This window comes from Vitis vinifera, chromosome 5 (assembly GCF_030704535.1).
Source record: "Vitis vinifera cultivar Pinot Noir 40024 chromosome 5, ASM3070453v1".
Classification (NCBI taxonomy): domain Eukaryota; kingdom Viridiplantae; phylum Streptophyta; class Magnoliopsida; order Vitales; family Vitaceae; genus Vitis; species Vitis vinifera.
In genome coordinates this window covers 3,592,858-3,612,847 of record NC_081809.1, presented here as the reverse complement: position 1 = coordinate 3,612,847, position 19,990 = coordinate 3,592,858, and the positions used below count along the sequence as shown (strand labels likewise).

The following is a 19,990-nucleotide window of genomic DNA, read 5'->3' as shown; positions in this document are numbered from 1 at the left end:
AAAAAAAATCACAAGAATCCAAATTTTATATGAGTGTGTGAAAAGACGCATTTTCCAAAATTTTAATACAATTATTTTAGTATCTTATTTCTAATTTTATCTCTGAATCTCCATTTTCTCAAACTTTTGGAGACAGATGAAAGGAGTTTTTTCATGCGCGTGCGCCAAACTAAAACGACGTCGTTTAGGAAATTGAAATCCAATCCGTTAATAAAAAGAAGTGAAATTCAGTTTACCGCTAATTTGTTTCGAGCCGTAAAGCATGTCTTCTTCCCTATCGATATGCTTCTCTCCAGTTTCGCTAGCTCGCCCCACCACCAGGAAAGCCAATCCCAAAAAGCTCCCTAGAAACCCTAACCCTAACCCTAACCCCAACCCTAAGATCAGAAAAAGAACCGGAACCAGGACCACCAGTCCCAATGAAGTTCTTCCTTACGGCGACCAAGCCACCACCTACACTAGCCTCCCTCCCAGAGAAGACTTCTTCACTACTTCCCTCAACTCATCTTTCCAATCCTCCACAGAAATTAAACTCTCCGACTTATCTCCGCCCACTATTGAATCCGAAATCGACAAATCTAGCCACGAAGAGGATGTTTTTGACGAGCAATTAGGTTTTGATTATGGAAAATTTGAGTTATATGAGGTTAATTCCGATCCCGAAGAGGAGGATGAGGATGAGGATGAGGATGGTGAGGGACAAGTATTTGTTGGACACGGTGAAATGGTGAGTGTTTTTAATGGCGAGGAAGAAGAGAAGGAGAAGGGGTTACCGGCCGTCATGCGATGTTTTGATCGGGCGAAGATTTATGTAAAGGCTGGGGATGGTGGGAATGGAGTGGTGGCTTTTCGGCGAGAGAAGTATGTGCCGTTTGGGGGGCCTTCGGGTGGGGATGGAGGGAGAGGTGGAAATGTGTATGTGGAGGTCGATGGGTCTATGAATTCGCTTTTGCCTTTTCGGAATGGCGTGCATTTTAGGGCAGGGAGAGGGAGTCATGGACAGGGGAGGAATCAGAATGGGGCTAAGGGGGAGGATGTGGTGGTCAAAGTGGCACCTGGGACTGTTATTAGAGAGGCTGGTTCTGATGGGGTTGAAGGGGAAGTGCTTTTGGAGTTGTTGCATCCAGGGCAGAGGGCCATGTTGCTGCCTGGTGGAAGGGGTGGGAGAGGCAATGCATCATTTAAGTCAGGGACAAATAAGGTGCCAAAGATTGCAGAGAATGGTGAAGAGGGTCCAGAAATGTGAATTTTTTTTTTCTCCTCTCTCTCTCTCGCTCTCTCTCTTATTTTTAAATAATTGAATCTGGCATTTTTGAGCAGTTCATTGGATAATGTAGGTTATAACAAATGGGATGGGTTCTTAAAAACATAATCACTAGTCGAATGAATATTTTCTCTTGCCAGAAAACTTCCAGTACAGTTACAACAATGGTGCTCAATTCTGGAAGTTTTGGATTTACTTTAATGTGCAACCATGACAATTTTATTCTCTAAAGCTAGGCTGTGAATTTGGTACCAGTGCTTGCTTATTATGAATGATCTATTTAATCTATCAATTTATTTTACATTGCAATAGGCCTGCTTGACCATTCTCAATGGAGCCAAATGTTGGTTTGCCACCCAAATTTCAAGCCCTGATGTACCATGCATTCAAATATCAACAATTTAAGCCCAAAGAGGCAAGTGTCCCAAGTTTATGGGTGAGAACTAAAATTCAAGCTCTTTTACTAGTGGAACTCACATGCCACCTTGCAAAGGTCACATGCATGTGTAGAAAACCATGCAAGCGCTGGTTTAAAGGTAGATTTTATGGTTAGCATACGGGATCCTTGGTGCCCTTTTTTCTGGCTGTTACTTGTTAATGCTAGATTTAAATAATTGGTAGATCTTAACTAACCCCAAATATTAGGAATGGGGCTTATTTGTGAGCTTAAGGATAGGTAAAGCTTAGCAGTAGTTGTGCATTTCCTGCATTTTGTGGCTCTATGTCCTCCTATCCAACCCCATTAAGGGTGATTAATGTGTTTCCATGATATGCACATTCAGAATAATGGTTTTTTTTATCAGGTGGTTGGAGTTGGAGCTGAAGCTGGTTGCAGATGTTGGAATAGTGGGTGCTCCAAATGCAGGGAAAAGTACACTTCTCAGTGTGATAAGTGCTGCTCAGCCAACAATAGCAAATTATCCATTTACAACCTTACTTCCAAACTTGGGTGTTGTTTCATTTGGTTATGATGCTACAATGGTTGTAGCAGATCTGCCAGGTTTACTTGAAGGAGCACACAAGGGTTTTGGTTTAGGTCATGAGTTTCTTCGGCACACCGAAAGGTGTTCTTCACTGGTATTAACTTTCTGTTGGAACTAATTTATTTTTCAAGACATAGCATTTCTGGTCCAATGATTAGAAAGGCAGTTGTATTAGTCTTTTGTCATTGAATTTTGCATGTCATCTAATTATGTGAACTTATGAAATTACCTTCTGCAATCTTCCTTCATCAATCTTTTGACTGGTTGCAGTAGTGACCCATACCTGTTATTTAGTTTTATCAATAGATGATATTATATCTGACCTTGCTACTGTAACAAAGTCTTAGAGGTAAAATACATTTAGTCACAATGGAAGATTCTGCTTTAGGCTTGATGTTGGTTAAGAAGCAGAGGATTGAAAAACTGAGCTCCTGAATGTTAATTAGGTGATGACACTAATAAATCCACTATTTAAGATTAATTGTTTCAGCAATTCCCTACATGAGCTCAAAACTCTATGGATCTCTTCAAGCCAATGAAATTGAATTTTGCATTACTGCTCAATTTTGTAGTTGTTCCAACAAACTTATGCTCAGTTGGGAAAACTTTTCCTTGACCAGGCCAAGTTTATGCAGGGAGTCAAGGTTTGACATTTCACTTCACACATCTTTTCCTGCTCTTACCATATGCTTCTTTGGCCAATCTGAGCCTGATTATCTCTTCCTATGCATTTGTAACTTGTTTGATGAATTCTATTTTGTGTTTTGGAAAAGGAAACCATGTAAGAAAAGCTTTATAGAATCATAGTGCTTTGGTCACATAATTCAAATTCCACCTGCTTGATTACCTGAAGAGTTCAATAACCTGTAATCTCCAGCTTGAAGCATGGTGTACACCATGAGATTGCCCTTTGTTCATTACTCATGAGTAGTAATAATTTTCAGCTCCTCTTGCGTTTTAAGATTAGCTTTCACCTGGTTGAATGTTCTTGGTATCTTTCTAAATATCTCTAAGTTGATTTTGGTGTTAGATGTTTGTCATTTGGTATATACTGTTTCTTTTATCTTATTTATTTCTATTTAGCCCCTTCTACATATTCCCTGTATACTGTTCCAAACTTAATAATCAATTTGATATTTTTGTCATTATATGTATGTTTGTGTTTATATGAAAGCTATTGCAGTCTAATAGAATTCCTATTCTTTTCCTGGCTTAGGTACATGTTGTTGATGGTTCCTCACAGCAGCCAGAATATGAGTTTGATGCCGTTCGTCTTGAGCTGGAACTATTTAGTCCTGAACTTGCTGAAAAACCTTACGTAGTTGCTTACAACAAAATGGACCTTCCAGAGGCATATGAGCGGTGGCCATCATTCAAAGAAAGGCTACAAGCTCGTGGGATTGGAACTTTTTGCATGAGTGCGGTGAAAGGAGAGGGCACTCATGAAGTGGTCTGCGCTGCCTATGAGCTTCTAAGAAACAGAACAGAAAGCAATAAAGAAATTGAAGGTCAGAATTTTATCTTAATTTCCTTTCTAATCTATCTTGTCTGTCTGAGTGATGGTTCCAAGTAATGTAGTTGGTTAGCCCTTAAATGATACATGAGGCAAGGATAGAATATTGTATCACAGGTTTCCGTTTGTTTTGGATGTGAAAATTATTTTTTATTGGTCAGTTGCTGAAAAAGTTATGAATATGCATGTTTGCCTCCTCTTTTCATTTATTATTGCTTTTTAGTGATTATATAACTATGTGCAGTGAATTTTTTTTTTGGAATATTTGTGTCAAAGGGACAAGATAATCCCCATTGAAAAAACAACCCCCACTTATTGAAAATTATAAATATAACCTCAATTTGATATTTTTACCACTGCACTTTTTTTCAAAAGGTGCTTGGACGTGAGATGGGGATAAAAAAATTGATGAAGAGCATTTTAGTCCAAAAAATGTTATATTTCAAGTTTCCAAGGAGGAGGTTATTCTTCCGAATCTATGATTATTTTTCCCTTTTAATCAAATACCCTTTTTTTCCTTCCTTTTAGTAAGTAATGAAAATCTCATTAAGCCAATGAAGAAAAGGGTACAGCTCAGAGATGAAAACCAGAAACTAGAAAATGAGGACCTCCTACAACTTGAAATAATCAATAAAATCTACATAAGAAATATCTTACCAGCCATCTATACTGATTCCATACCTAGCATGAAATTCAATGCAAAGGGTTGCAACTTGAGTAAAAGATTCCTCCATCTTGTCAAAAGGGTTCCTATTTAGCTTCTTTCCAGATGCACCAGAGAATGTTTTGTGCGGTGATTTATATTCATTTTATGTGATCATCAATAGGAAATAATGCTAGTTTTGGAATTTGCATTATTATTTTTGGGATTAAATTGTCTAATTTCAAGTACTAAAATTATCAAATAATGACTTGATTTTTGTTTGTAGTCTAATCCTTTTTGTCCTTCATATTTGATCCAATGCTATATTGACAATTCCCCTCTGATTTAGGATGGACAGATCCAGTAAATTTGAACCATGTTGCCGATATGCTACATAAGCAGCGAAGTGCCTCTATTAATGAGTTTGAGATCTTTCATGAGAAAGGTTCCAATACTTGGCATGTAGTTGGATCTGGGTTGCAACGTTTCGTTCAAATGACAAACTGGCGGTTGGTTGACTTCTTATTTTGTATCTCTTTCCCTGTCTTTGTTATTCCTTGAGTCTATATTAATGTTACTGCACGAAGCATAATTTCAAGAGAGAGAGAGAGAGCGAGAGAAGGCGAGAGAGAGTGCGTAGGTGAGTGTGATGGTGAGGAGGGGGAGGAGGGGTCGGTGCCGCGAAGCAAAAGGAAGGAATGCAGCTTCATAGTGGAATCCAAGGCGTTCGGGATTATTGTGGACGAGAGAAAAGGAAAAAGCCAAGTCCTCATTGTGGAGAAGAAGGGAGGGGTCTCGTCATGGGTCCGATTGGGATCAGACAGCCTAGGGTTTTTCTTGGAAGGATTGAACCTCTGTATCAAGGATGAGAAAGAAGGAAGATGGGGAAGGGAATGGAAGGAGCAGGGCCGTATATATTCTATGTCACGAGGGATAAACAAAGCGGGGGGGTTTATTCCTAAGGATCTCCGATCTAGAGAGGAAACGTTTTTGCATCTTCATCCCGAGAGGCAGAAGGGATAAAAGGGGGTGGATGACCATGGCGGAGAAGCTTAACCAAGTGGTAGGCTCTTCGGGCAGTAAACCAGAAACCCAGGAAGGAAAGGACATGGGGAAGACTGTTGGGGGGAGATCGTATGCAACAATAGCAAAACGAGCTCTGTCGGGCAATCCAAACGCAATCGTAGTGAAGGTGAGAAGGGAGGAATCAATAGGATTGCTAAAGAAATTGGAACATTGTGTTGTGGCGAGTAGGAAAGATAACTCAGGGGGAGAAGATGATCTTGAGAAGCTGGGACAGCTTTGGGCAAAATCGTGGGAGCTTAAAGGTAGCTTAGGGTTGGCTAAGTTGGGAAAGGAAAGGGTTCTGCTGGACTTTGAAGATTTGGAAGAGGCTCGTCGTGTTGTATCCTCCGGAAATCGCACGATGGAAGGAGTCCAGGTAGGGCTGGATTTCTGGAGTCCTAGAAGTGGATGCTAGACAGAGAAGGAAGAGACAAAGGAAATTTGGGTGAGATTATTTGGGCTTCTAGTCTCGCTTTGGAGCCCAGAGATTTTGAAGAAAGTGGGGGATGAATGTGGCGGTTTTATCACAGTCGATGAACAAACGAAAACGATGGGTGAGCTCCAGTGGGCCAGAATCTTTGGTGAGAGGGAGAGGCGACGCTAGACCGAGTGTCCTGGAAGTCGAAGCGGAGGAGGAGGTCTACGCGGTATCCTTATGGTGGGAATGCCGTTCGGTGCTAAGGAGGTCATGCAGACAAGCAGATGGTCGTCATAGCAGTGAGGTTAGGGGTGAGGAGATCTCACGCGCGGAGAAGCGAGTGACGAAGGGGTGGGTGAGCGTGAGGCTCGAGACCCTGCACCCGTCAGAGGATGGGACGGGTGAGCAGGGGATTGGACCGGGTCGGGTTGTATCCAGCGCAGTCCGAAGCCTAATAACCCGGTCTTGGGCTCAATCTGGTGCAATGCATCCCTTAAGCCCAACTGCGAACCCAACTGCGAACCCAAAGGAGTCAAGAGGGGTTGGTGGGCCTGGCCTGAAGAGTGGAGTCATGGGCTTGAAGATGAAAGGTGTGGCTGCAAGCGAGATTAGTCCAGAAGCAGGCCCGTCGCATAGGCTTGATGAGGTGGGCTGCTCCACTATAGGCCCAGAGTCGCCATTAAACAAAGGCCCAAACTCAAAGGGATGTATCCATCAGTCTGATATAGTTGTAAAGCTAAGGGAGGGCCCATCTTCCTCAGCAGCCCAAGAACATAATAACTCTCAGAAGAAGGACTTACTGTTGACGGGTCTCGCTCCAGGTAATACTCATGTGCCAGAGCCTTTTGTTGCACGGGAGACTGAGGACATGAGAAAGCTAAATGGTGTGGCTAGGATATCAGAGACGGATAAGGCGCTTGAAGAGGAGTCAATGAGGTATGGAATGGGGTTGTGCTCTTGGGGGAAAAGGGTTTTGGGGACCTCTCATCTCAATTCTATTAATTTTGATCGGACTCCGGGAGGGGAGTTTTTCGATCATTCTGGGGACTGGAATGAGGAAACTTGGGCTGACAATACAATGTGGTTAACGGTGTATGAGGGCTGTAATGAAAGGAGCAATGGATGTAAGGATTTGGGAGCAAGTAAAAGTAGCAGTGATAAGGGCAGGGGGATGTTTGGGGTCAGTGACATATATGATACCCAAACAGAGAGAGGTGAGCAGGAGGGCAAATGGGAGGAGAGTGGTTTGGCGAAATTCAGCCAATTCCTGGGTTTCCCCACGGAGGGATTGGAGAAGGAAATCCTGAATTTTCTGACTAAAATCAGAAAAAGAAGGGAGAAAATCCATAATAAAGAGCTACTGGAAAAATCTAAGTTTGAAAGGGAGTTAAAAAGACTGGAATGCTCCATTAATTATGAGGGGGGAATTAAACAGAAAGGCTCGGTACAGGGCAAAGGGCGTCAGATTGTGATTGTCCAATGAAGATGAAAATCCTGAGTTGGAATGTGAGGGAAGCAAATGATAGCTCTAAAAGAAAAGTCATTAAGACGTTCATAAGTAACCAGAGGGTGGACTTAATCTGTATTCAGGAGACTAAAATTCAAGCCATGTCGGATAGCATTGTGAGAAGTATAGGCTCCGGAAGATTCCTAGATTGGAAAGCTGTGAACGCGGAAGGGGCTTCGGGAGGGATTCTGATATGCTCTGATAGAAGGTCTTTGGATATTCTAGATTGGGAAGAGGGTCAGTTTACGTTATCTTGCAGATTTCGGAATGTAGAAAATGGGGTTATATGGATTTTTACGGGAGTGTATGGTCTGTTTTCCAAAGTGGAAAGGGATGCATTATGGGATGAGTTGGGGGCGATTAGAGGGCTGTGGGAAGACCCTTGGTGTATAGGGGGGGATTTCAACATTACTTTGTTTTCGAGGGAAAGGAGTAGCCAGAGGAGAATGAATTCAGCAATGAGGAAATTTGCTGAAATTGTGGATGATCTTGGGCTGATGGATCTTCCCCTTCAGGAGGGAGAATTTACGTGGAATGGGGGACAAAACAATCAGGCATGGGCAAGATTGGACAGGTTCCTTGTGTCCCCTAGTTGGACAGACCAATTCAATGGGATTAATCAGTGTAGGCTGCCCCGTCCGGTATCCGATCACTTCCCAATTACGTTAGTGGGGGGGGGGGGGATAAGACAAGGCCCGACTCCTTTCAGATTTGAAAATATGTGGCTTAAAGTTGAGGGCTTCAAAGATCTTGTGCGCAGCTGGTGGCAAGGAATTGAGGTTAGGGGCAGTGCTAGTTACAAATTGGCTACTAAGATGAAGGAAATCAAACAGAAACTAAAAGTTTGGAATAGAGAAGTCTTTGGAAAGCTGGAGAGCAATAAATCCTTAGCCTTGCAGCAGGTGGAATTTTGGGATAGGGAGGAAAGTGAAAGAATTCTGACTGTGGAGGAAACAGAGCTTAAGAAAGAGGCAAAGGATAATTATAGAAAATGGGTGATTATGGAGGAAACTCATTGGAGACAGCTTTCTAGGGAAATATGGTTGAAGGAGGGGGATAGAAACACGGGCTTCTTTCATCGCATGGCAAGCGCTCATCGTAGAAATAATTCTTTGGAGAGAATAAAGATCAATGGGGAGTGGATGATAGAGGAGCAGGAAATCAGGGAAGGAATTGCTAATGCGTTTCAAAGTTTGCTTTCAAAAGATATGGGGTGGAAGGCGGACATAGGGAACCTTCAGTTTGATCAGATCAGCCTACAAGAGGCTGAGAACTTGGAGAGGCCCTTTACAGAGGATGAAATCCATGTGGCTTTGATGGAGATGAATGGGGATAAAGCCCTTGGTCCGGACGGCTTTACTATGGCATTCCGGCAAAATTGTTGGGAGTTCATTAAAGAGGAGATTTTAGAAATGTTCAAAGACTTCTATGATCACAGTTCTTTCCTTAAGAGTCTCAACAATACCTTCTTGGTGCTGATCCCCAAGAAAAGTGGGGCTGAGGACCTTAGAGACTTCAGACCTATTAGTCTCTTGGGGGGACTTTACAAGTTATTGGCTAAAGTGTTAGCTAATAGACTGAAGAAAGTAGTTGGTAAGGTGGTTTCCACTTCTCAGAATGCCTTTGTGAGGGGAAGACAAATTCTTGACGCTTCTTTAATTGCAAATGAAGTGATAGACATGTGGTAGAAACAAAAAGAAAATGGCATTATATGCAAATTGGATATAGAGAAAGCCTATGACAGCATCAATTGGAAGTTCTTGTTGAAGGTGTTGCAAAAGATGGGCTTTGGGTCTAAGTGGGTGGGGTGGATGTGGAGTTGCCTATCCTCAGCTAAATTTTCAGTGTTGGTTAATGGAGTGCCTGCAGGTTTCTTCCCTAGCACTAAAGGCCTTAGACAAGGGGATCCTTTGTCTCCTTACCTCTTCATTATGGGGATGGAAGTGCTAGATGTTCTTATCAGGAGAGCTGTGGAGGGGGGGTTTTTATCAGGATGCAACATAAGGGGTGGAAGTGGCTCTTCTTTGAACATCTCTCACTTGTTTTTTGCGGATGACACAATTATTTTCTGTGAGGCCAGAAAGGATCATCTAACTCACTTAAGTTGGATTTTATTTTGGTTTGAAGCGGCTTCAGGCCTAAGGATTAATTTAGCCAAGAGTGAAATCATTCCAGTTGGAGAGGTGGTGGAGATGGAGGAGTTGGCTGTTGAGCTAGGTTGCAGGGTGGGGACTTTACCTTCTCAGTATTTGGGTCTTCCTTTAGGGGCCCCAAATAGAGCTCCTTATATATGGGATGGGGTGGAGGAGAGAATAAGGAGAAGACTAGCTCTTTGGAAACGACAATATATTTCTAAAGGAGGAAGAGTCACCTTAATAAAAAGTACCTTGGTTAGCATGCCAATCTATCAAATGTCTATTTTCAGAATGCCCAAGGTTGTTGTTAGAAGGATTGAGAAAGTGCAAAGGGATTTTTTGTGGGGAGGGAGAAATTTGGAGAGAAAAGTTCATCTGGTTAAATGGGAGGTGGTTTGTACAGACAGGGATAAAGGTGGGCTAGGACTTAGGAAGCTAGCTTTGTTGAACAAAGCTTTACTTGGCAAGTGGATATGGAGGTATGCCTGTGACAAAGATAATTTGTGGAGACAAGTGATCAAGATGAAGTATGGGCAGGAGGGTCTTGATTGGAGGCCCAAAAAGGCAAATGGGGCGGTTGGAGTAGGGGTTTGGAAGGAGATTTGGAAAGAATCAGATTGGTGTTGGGATAACATGACATTCCGAGTAGGGAAGGGCAACATGATCAGATTTTGGATAGATGTGTAGTGCTCAGAATCCTCATTGTCTCAATGTTTCCCTCATCTCTTTGGTATGACTGCGCAACGGAATTCGACGGTTGAGGAAATGTGGGATCAAAATTCGGGTCAAGGAAACTGGAACCTACACTTTTTGAGGGACTTCAATGATTGGGAATTGGAGTTGGTTGGAGACTTTCTCCACACATTGAGGGGTTTCAAACCCTCCTTGGAGGAAGATTCAGTTCTATGGAGGAAAGGAAGAAGTGGTCAGTTTAGGGTCAAGGAAGCTTATAGTTTGTTGACGAAGTCTGATGATATAGGTTTTCCTTCAAGAAGCATTTGGGTGGCAAGAGTGCCAACTAAAGTTGCCTTTTTTGTGTGGGAGGCGTCATGGGGGAAGGTGCTAACTCTGGATAGACTTTAAAGAAGAGGACTTCAAATTCCAAATCGTTGTTTCTTGTGTGAATGTGAAGAAGAAAGTGTAAATCATATCCTTATATATTGTACAGTGGTTAGAGCTTTATGGGATATTGTTTTTGGTTTAGTTGATGTGAAATGGGTTTTTCCAGGAACTGTAAAGGAGGTTTTAGCTAGTTGGAGGGGATCGTTTGTGGGGAAGAAAAGGAAAAAGATATGGGATGCCATTCCGTTATGTATTTTTTGGACGGTGTGGAAGGAGAGGAATAGATTAGCTTTTGGGGGGGGGGGGTTTGAATGTTCAAAAGTTAAAGAATTCTTTTGTTTGTAACTTGTGGAGTTGGGCCAAATTGTATGTAGGTGAGGAGGTGTTCTCCCTTATAGGCTTCTTAGAGTGGATAACTTCCACTTAAAGGGAGGTGATTCTTTGTTTTTGTTTTTTGAGGCCTAAGTTGCCTTGTATACTTCCTGTATGCTGTGTGGCGTTTTGCCTTTTCTTAATGCATATCCTTTACTTATCAAAAAAAAAAAAATTTAAATTGAAGATCACATGATATTGAAGACGCATTTATTATCTTCCTTTCCAGTTTTACAGTATTTGTCTTCTTGTGACCGTAAGGTGGGGTTTGCAAAAAATTGGGTTCAGAGTGGATATGCCTATTAATCAAGTTTGGTATAATCCAGATGGAATTATAAACAGGGAATACTTTGTTGAATGCATAGTAGTTGGCTTTTTTGGTTAATTGGGCAGAACAAAGTCCACCTGAAAGCTGGGATTTAGGTTGGACAAAGTGGGATTATTTGGATATTCCTTGCTCAAGGCCTTTCTTAGACAGGGAAATCTTGTAATGCAGTTCTTTTTGTGGACTGGCCAGACAAGATAGGGTAGAAGAAAAATTGTGACTCTTGGGTGTAGAGTTGTAAAATACTTGGACACAAGATATTTTGTGGTTAGACATATAAGATATGGTTAAAGTGGATAAACGGATGCTCTTATTAATAACATCTAAGTATGCTCATTTTGGTTTTTGAGTAGGATTGTTTCCTGTTGCTAAATTACCATTGGACTAGCTTTATGCATAATTCTGATTCCATTTCAAATCACAATGCCATTTTCTTCTTCTTTGTTCACACCACATCAGTTGCTTTAGGTTTTTCCTATGCTCGGACTAAGGATGTGTCCAGTTTCTATTTGCATGTACAGCACAAATAACTTGATACTACTTATTCTTGCTATAATTTTTCCTTCAGATTCAATTTATTTCATGTCTTCTGCCATATTTGGTATATTCATCAAATTATTCCCCAACCTTTAAGGCACATTATAGTCTTCAATGTGTTTCCAACTTATATTAAACTTGCATGATGTGCATTATATTATGCTCCACCTGGCAAATAGTGCATTATAACTCCATATTTTGTCCATTCTGGGAAGAAAATATTACCTTTCTGGTGATGCTGATTCATCTCACTGATATTCATAAATGCCTATTTTGGAATAGATATATAGAATCTGACAGAAGGTTCCAGCATGTTCTGGAGGCTTGCGGGGTGAACAAGTCTCTCATCAAACTTGGTGTCAAAGAAGGTGACACTGTGATTGTTGGAGAGGTTTGTCCATGCAACTTTAAACATTTTCCTTCTCACTGTTTTCAATTTTATGTCTATCTTGACCTCAGATACATGGGTAACACAATGCTAGCATGAAAATTTTGTCATGACTCATTGCAAGATACCCTTCAAAGGCCATTTATTCTGAGTAAAGTAGAGACTCAACTTTGCCCTCTGCTGGAGGGGGCACGTCTAGCCCTGTACTTTATTCAGATGGTATCTTGCAAAGGCTTCTGTAATGATGATTTATAAGAGAGTTGAATACCCTGATTCTTAAAATAGAAAAGAATAACAAGAAAGATCTCAGTCGTTCAATATTTGTCAGGTCTTTTGTCCAACTCATGACTGCCTGCCTTGTAGCTCCCTCCCATTTACTCTTTTTATCATTGGTATAATTCAAGTGACAATATGTTAAGTCTTTTCCTCAGATGGAGATGGTGTGGCATGATTCCGCTGATAGTAGTGGTCCGTCAAATGTGAGGAAGGAGTCAACAGATTCAGTCAAATGGCCTCAGTGGAAGTAATCCAGGTATAATTTGATTTTATTTATTTTTCATTTCCTATGTAAAGATTAAATAATTTAAAAATATATAATATTTTAACAAATTTGAATTATATTTAATTTTATTTTGTATTTTATATAGTAAAATCATTTTTTTTACCACTTTTGGAGCCAAACATGATCTTACGTACCGTAGTATCTCGCATGTATCGTGGTATCACATGAAGTGATGCAAAAATAATAATAAACTTTATAATTGAGAAGTAGTTAATACTTAAAAAAGAAGACAAATTTAGTTATGTAATGTGATTCTTAATTAAATACGCATCATGTTGGGTATAACCAATTACTGTATCATAATCATAATGTATACGGTAAGTTCAAATTTGCAACTTCCCATGACTAAAATGTTAAGCATGTAAACCGCTTCAATTTATTTTTATTTTTTAATATCTAAATCTAAAAATGTAGAGTACTTTCCCTTTGTTGTTGAAGGGTCACTTGGCAAACAATTTTATTTCTTTGTATTTTTTGAAAAATATTGTACTCCATACTTGTAATAGCATTAGTGGTTGTTTAATAAAATTGGAAAATTAAATATTAAAAAATTTTAATGTTAAATTATATAAGTGTTGAATTAATAAAAGTAAAACAAATGTATGGTATCATTTGAGATTTCAATATTGAATTTAATTTAATTATTTAATAATTAGATTAAATCTCAAAATGATTTATTTTATAAATTTAATTTTATACAGATGATATGATGATTTTTAAATATATCAAACCCGTTAAATTATATGATATCAAATTTTGTTCACCTTCATTTATATTTTCTAATATAAAATATTTAAAAGATATAATATTCACAAAAAAATAAAATAAAATTAATAACAATATATTTACTTCTAAACCAAAATGGCAAGAATGGTAATTATATAAAATAACATTTATTCCTCGAAATAAATGACAAAGATTTAATAAGATCATTAATCACCATGCAATAATATTTAACTAAGTTTATAACTCTAAAATAAACTAAAATTTCAAGATTCTTTAATAAAAATTAATCCTTATAAATTAATTAAATAGAGACAATTTAGAATTTTAGTTTTATTATGAGGAAGAATTAACCATCAAAGATTTTATTAAAAAAAAAGCAAATTTTCATAACTTTTTAATAAAAGAAAAATATACTTTTTTTATAAATGAATTAAATAAAGCTAATTTAGAATTCTAATGCTATTTTATTCAAGAATTAATAATAAAATTTTTATTTAAACAATAAATAAATTTCAACGTGAAAATAATTTAATATACATTCATAAATTAATTAAAATGTATTTTGTCATACCATAATTTTAATTTTACTATGTGAAGTAATTAATAATAAAATATTTTTATTAAAAAAAGTTAATATTTAATGAAAAACATATTATAAAGAGTTATGTAGGATTCGTAATAATATTTCATGGGCAAATGTTATGAATTTTATGTAATAAATTGGAAATGTTTAAAATAAATATACCAATTCCGTAAATTGTTAACATGTAAGTTATATATTGTTTTGTAAAATTCTGTAATATAATATCTTAATCTCATAGAAGGTGAAAGAATCAATATCTTAGTTTAGGAAATTTGAAAAAAGGTTAAATATGGGATTAAAATGAAAATATGAAAAGTAATATCATAAATAAATAAGGGATGTTATGTTGTTTGGGTAAATTAGGTAAACGTGCATTGTTAATGCATTTAAATAATAACTTTATTAAAAGTACAAAATTGTCTTTTATTCTTTTCTCCTTTTTAAACCGATTAACTCATTTGTTTTTTTTTTTTTTTAACACAAGTCATTATTTTTCTTTTTTTCTTCATTTTACCTAGAAAATAATCCACATTATTTTTCATTTTTCTTTATTTTACCTAGTAAATAGTCAACCCTTTTTTAAATTTCTTTTTTTTTTTTTCACTTTTTCACCTTTTCATAGTTATTGATCTTAATTATTTAAAGATACTTTAAACATATAATAATAATAATAATAATAATAATATATGATAAATAATTAATGTCAAATAGGTTTAGAATATAAGATTTTATATATCATATTAAATAAAATATTTATTTATTTTATAAATCTTATTATAGATTAATTAAAATACCTTCATCATATTATTTTTTTTGTTTCTATTTATATATATATATATAGTTGTGTTGATCAATGCACAACATTAGTATACTTTTAGTACCATGAAGTGTATTAAAAGTAACACACTTTAGTGTTACTTTTTTTTCATAAAAAAAAGTGATAACTTTTTCATAAAAGAGTGATACCTTATTCATAAAAGAATGATATATATATATATTATGGTTGTGTTGATCAATGCACAACATTAGTATACAAAAAAATTAATTTTTAATAAAATTAAGAAAAATTAATATAACAAATTAAATATAATTTTTTATGAAAAATATAAATAAAAATTTTTAAATTTTAATAAATCAAAATGTTATAATCACAACCAATTCATTTTATTTAATTAAAAATATTAAACATTTTAGCAAAGAAAAAAAAAATTATATCCTAAATCTCAATTGTGATTTGAGTTAGATAAATTATTGTATCCTAAATCTCAATTGTTATTTGAGTCAGTTAAATTTATAAGCAAAAAAACTAAAACTGTAATAATTAATTATTATTTTCACATAAAAATTTTAAATTTTAAAAATATAGATAATAAAATAATATGACAATATAATAAGATTTATAAAATAAATAAATATTTTATTTAACATGGATATAAAAAAATTTATGTTCTAAATCTTTAAATTTGTTTATCATGTATTTACTTTTATATTACATTTATTATCATTAATTATTTATTATATATTATTATTTTATGTTTAAAAATGTCTATAAATAATTAAAATTAATAAATATAAAAAGATGAAATATTAATAAAAATTGAAATTAAAAAGATTTTATCAAAGTTAATATATTTTTAAAAACAAAAGCAAACAGAAGATGGATGTTACAGAGGAGATGAAAAATTAAAATATTGCGTTACGTCAAAGTTTTTTTTTTTTTTAAATAATAATAGTAATGGTAGCTCATTTGTCTTGTCAAACTAATTAAAAGAGAAAAATGAAAAGGTAAACCAAAAAAAAGTGATACTGTGATAGTTGGCTATAAGAGAAGAGGACTTTAAGGTAAGTTTGGAATATTGATTAATTACTTTAATGATTATTTGTTTTTATTCCAATGTTTGATAATAATAGGAATGAAAAAAAAAATTATAATAATATCCTTTTATATAATTAAAAATATTTTATTTTTATTTTTATTTAAAATAAATAAATTTTGAGAGTTTTTTTGTTATTAAATAATAAGACTAAAAAATATATATATACTTAATAAATAAAAAATTAACCATAAAAAATCATATACCCTAATATACAAATATTCAATTATTATTTTTATTAAAAAATTGAATAATTTGTTATGTTTAAGTAGTTATAAAATTATATTTTACAATATATATATATATATTTATTTATTTATTTATTTATTATAATATTTAAATTCTCAAAGCCAACAAATGTTTTTTCTATTTCCAAAAGAGGAAATTAAAGAATTCAAATTTCATTCTAATTTCAACAAGTATCATATACCATAAAATCCATAACCTTAAAAAATTAGAAATTAGAAATTGAAATTTTTTTTTTAAAATGTCGTGGAAGGTTTGATTGATTGATTGATTCAATTTGAGAGAATCACTTGTTGCATAGAAGTAGAAGTAGATGATGAATGAGTCTCTAATTTTGCAAAGAAGAGTTTTGATTGATTCAATTTGGGAGAATCACTTGTTGCATAGAAGTAGAAGTAAATGATGAATGAGTCTCTAGCTTTGCAAAGAAGATGGGTTTAATGAATCAGAATACCACATACTTTTAATGAATTCAAATCCGAACTTATAAATTGAATTTGATTTCTACCTGAATAATTTTTTATTTCATTTCTTCCTTCTTAACATTTATCCAAACATAGGAATAAGGGAGAAAATGAATGAGATGTCTATTCTCATTCCCTATTCCCGTGTAACCAAGGAGGAAAATGTCGGCATATATCGGCGATATATCGTGTATTGGGAGGGGTCGACACGATATTTCGTGAAGAAAAATCGGAGGGGAGATATTTTCGCAAATATCGCCAAAATATCGGCGATATATCGGTTCTGGGAGATATATCGGCGATATATCGCTGATTTTTTTTGTGATATTTCCCCTCCTTCATGCAACATGATCTGACGGCCCAAATCACATCCGTGTTGATCCGACGGCCTAGATGTGATTCCAATGGTAATATGGCAATCCAACGGCCAGATTGCTCCCAGATTTTGATCCAACAGCCAAAATTGATTTTCAATGGTAAATTAATGTTCCAACGGCTATTTTGGCCCAAAGTTCTTCTATAAATAGCCCAAATTTCATCTATTTCATCCATTTTTTCTTTCATTCTTCATTTGCTCTCTCATTACTCCAATTTTTATTAAGGTTGCTCAATTATTTAATCATTTTAAGGTATATTTAATTTAAATTGTAATTAATTTTGTTTGCAATTGTAATTAGCTCATGTATTTTCAATTAATTAGTATGTTTGCAATATGGATGATTTAATGCTATTTTTACATTCAATTGTAATTAATTTTTATATTTTTATTGAATTAACTTAGGTTAATTTGATTATTTAATTATAAATTGATATGTTTATTTTAGATTATTATTTGTGATTTATTTTCACATTTAAAATTAAATTAAACTAGTTAACTTAGCTAAATTATTTAATTAATTTAATTAATATGCTAAATTATTTAATTAATTTAATTAACATGAACTAGTATATTTTGAATATGAAATATGTTTATTTAATGAATTTAATGTGTACAAATTATTGATATTTAATGAAATAAAGTATTTTATGTGATTTTATAATGAGAACAATTACAAAATTAACATTTTTTATAGATCAACATGATATAATTATATCTAATATCGCAAATTATATCATATATATATATATATATATATATATATATATATATATATATATATATATATATATATCAAATTTTTCAATAAAACAACTTTAAAATGTCCATTATACTTCTAATTATATTATTATGAGGTTTTCCTTACATTTCTATGAGTTTTTAATAATTTTAAGTCTATCAATATTTTTTTTCAATATCCGTCGATATATCCGATATATCCGTAAAATCGAAGTACCGATATATCCGTGATTACCGATATTTTCATTCTTGCGTGTAACATACATCTCTTACTAGTGCATGTTTTCAAGGGTATTTTCTCCATATCACATGATTCCCTTATTCATTTATATATCCAGTTTACATATACCTGATTTTGACTTACAATATAAAAGCATATTGAATGGAAATAAAAACATTTAACGTATATCTGTCCGTGAAGGTTGAATTAATTTAATATCTGAAAATATTTTAAAACTAAAACTTATGAAGGGTTTCAAAAATTACAATAAAATCTTTGAAAATAAAAATTTATATGTTATACTAATTATAAAAATATTAAAAATTAAAAATTAATTTTAATTTTAATTTTCTCCCATATCTCATTTTAAAATGTTAAATTTAAAATACTAATCATTAATTATTATGAAATTAAAAACTTATTCTAAATTAAAATCTTTTCTATATTTAATATATGTTTTAGAAATTAAATAATACAATGGTAAGCGTCTTCGAAGTTTTGATATAAAAAGGGTGTGTTCATATGAAGAGATTGTCGTTTCATTGAAGTAAGCGGTCATGATTAATGTGTGTTGCATACTGAAATCGTGAGTTAAATTCCCAATATCCTCAATTAGCATACATCCATTCTCTTACATTCATGGGGCAATGAAGAAAGTTTGCCACAAGTTCTATTGCAATATATAATGTCGATTCAAAAATAATAATGAACTTTATATTAAATTAAGAAGAAGATAAATTTAGTTATGATATGTGGTTCTTAATTAATTACATATCATAATGCATACTTTTCTCCTTGTTGAAGGGTTATGGTTTGTAGTTGGCAAACAATTTTTTTTTTTTTTTTTTCTGAAAAATATTACACTGTTTGTAATAGCATTAGTGAATGATTCAAACTCAACTTTTTTAAAAAATAAAAAATAAAATTATAAAATTAGATATTAAAAAATATTTTAATGTTAAACTATATAAGTGTTGAATTAGTAAAAGTAAAACAAATGTTTGGTATCATTTGAGGTCTAAATATTGAATTTAATTTGACTATTTAATGATTATCTTAAATCTCACAATAATTTATTTTATAAATTTAAATCCATGATACAACAAATTTTAAATACTTTTTTGAAATAGTATACAAATAATATATTAATTAATAAAAATATCATTTTATAGTTAAAAAATCATAAGTAATTGAAATATATATATATATAAACAAGTCAAAGTCCACTTAAATAATTCCATGTAAATTAAGTATATAGATATGATGAAGTGGAATTCAAACCCGTTAAATACTATGATGCCAAATTTTTATTAACTTCTTGATATAACTTTTTATTATTGTTGTTGGCAAATATCAAATCATTCATATCAAAATTTATTCTTATTTATTTATATTTTTTTTAATAAAAACATTTTTAAAATATAATATTAACAAATATATATTTTGTGAACCCTAGTACCACTTCCAAGAATCGTGGCTCACTAGTAAATTGAAAATGTCTAAAATATATATTGGAATTTCAATAATTTTCCCCATAAATTAATAACATATAAGTTTTATAAAATTCTTTTATAAATAGGAGTGAGAATCCATATCTTTTAAATATGGGTAAAATAAAAATATGAAAAGGAATATAATTACAAAGATAAATAAATAAGTGTTCATTTAGTTATAGAGTTTACTAAAACACTTGTCATTTACAGGAAATAAAAACATTTACCTCATTGAAGTGGAAATACAAACCTGAAAACATTTTAAAGCAAAAATTTAAAAAGGGTTTATAGTATAAGGGTTGAAAATAAAATTTTATATGTTATTTTTAAACATAAGAATATTAAATTTTAAAATTATTTTTAATTTAATTCTCTCCCATTATCTCATCAATTTAAAACATAAGATTTTTTTATATTTAATATTAGTCTTAGAAATAAAACAATTCAATATAATGATAAGTTTGGACGAAGTTTTGATATTAAAGAGGGTGTG

At 33.8% G+C, this 19,990-nt stretch overlaps 1 protein-coding gene across 2 annotated transcripts; it reads left to right on the top strand.

The window, feature by feature from the left end:
* The first annotated feature begins 74 nt into the window (after positions 1 to 74).
* On the top strand, positions 75 to 12,830 carry LOC100247638 (GTP-binding protein OBGC, chloroplastic). 2 transcript variants are annotated; one of them, XM_010651461.3, is made up of 7 exons: positions 75 to 1,242; positions 2,068 to 2,341; positions 2,820 to 2,891; positions 3,464 to 3,755; positions 4,762 to 4,912; positions 12,107 to 12,215; positions 12,644 to 12,830. In XM_010651461.3, exons 1-7 carry the CDS (start codon positions 263 to 265, stop codon positions 12,737 to 12,739), a joined length of 1,974 nt encoding a protein of 657 aa, XP_010649763.1. In that variant the 5' UTR covers positions 75 to 262; the 3' UTR covers positions 12,740 to 12,830. The 2 variants fall into 2 exon arrangements, with proteins under 2 accessions (XP_010649763.1, XP_010649764.1); XM_010651462.3 differs by lacking the exon at positions 2,820 to 2,891 and having other exon boundaries at positions 113 to 1,242.
* Positions 12,831 to 19,990: the final 7,160 nt, after the last annotated feature.

Bases quoted from the DNA above. Each gene is read 5' to 3' on its own strand.
- LOC100247638 (XM_010651461.3), top strand. From the start codon at position 263: ATGTCTTCTTCCCTATCGATATGCTTCTCTCCAGTTTCGCTAGCTCGC. The intron at 3,756-4,761 runs GTCAGAATTTTA...TAGGATGGACAG, and splicing joins AAGCAATAAAGAAATTGAAG to ATCCAGTAAATTTGAACCAT. The intron at 4,913-12,106 runs GTTGGTTGACTT...ATTTTGGAATAG, and splicing joins GTTCAAATGACAAACTGGCG to ATATATAGAATCTGACAGAA.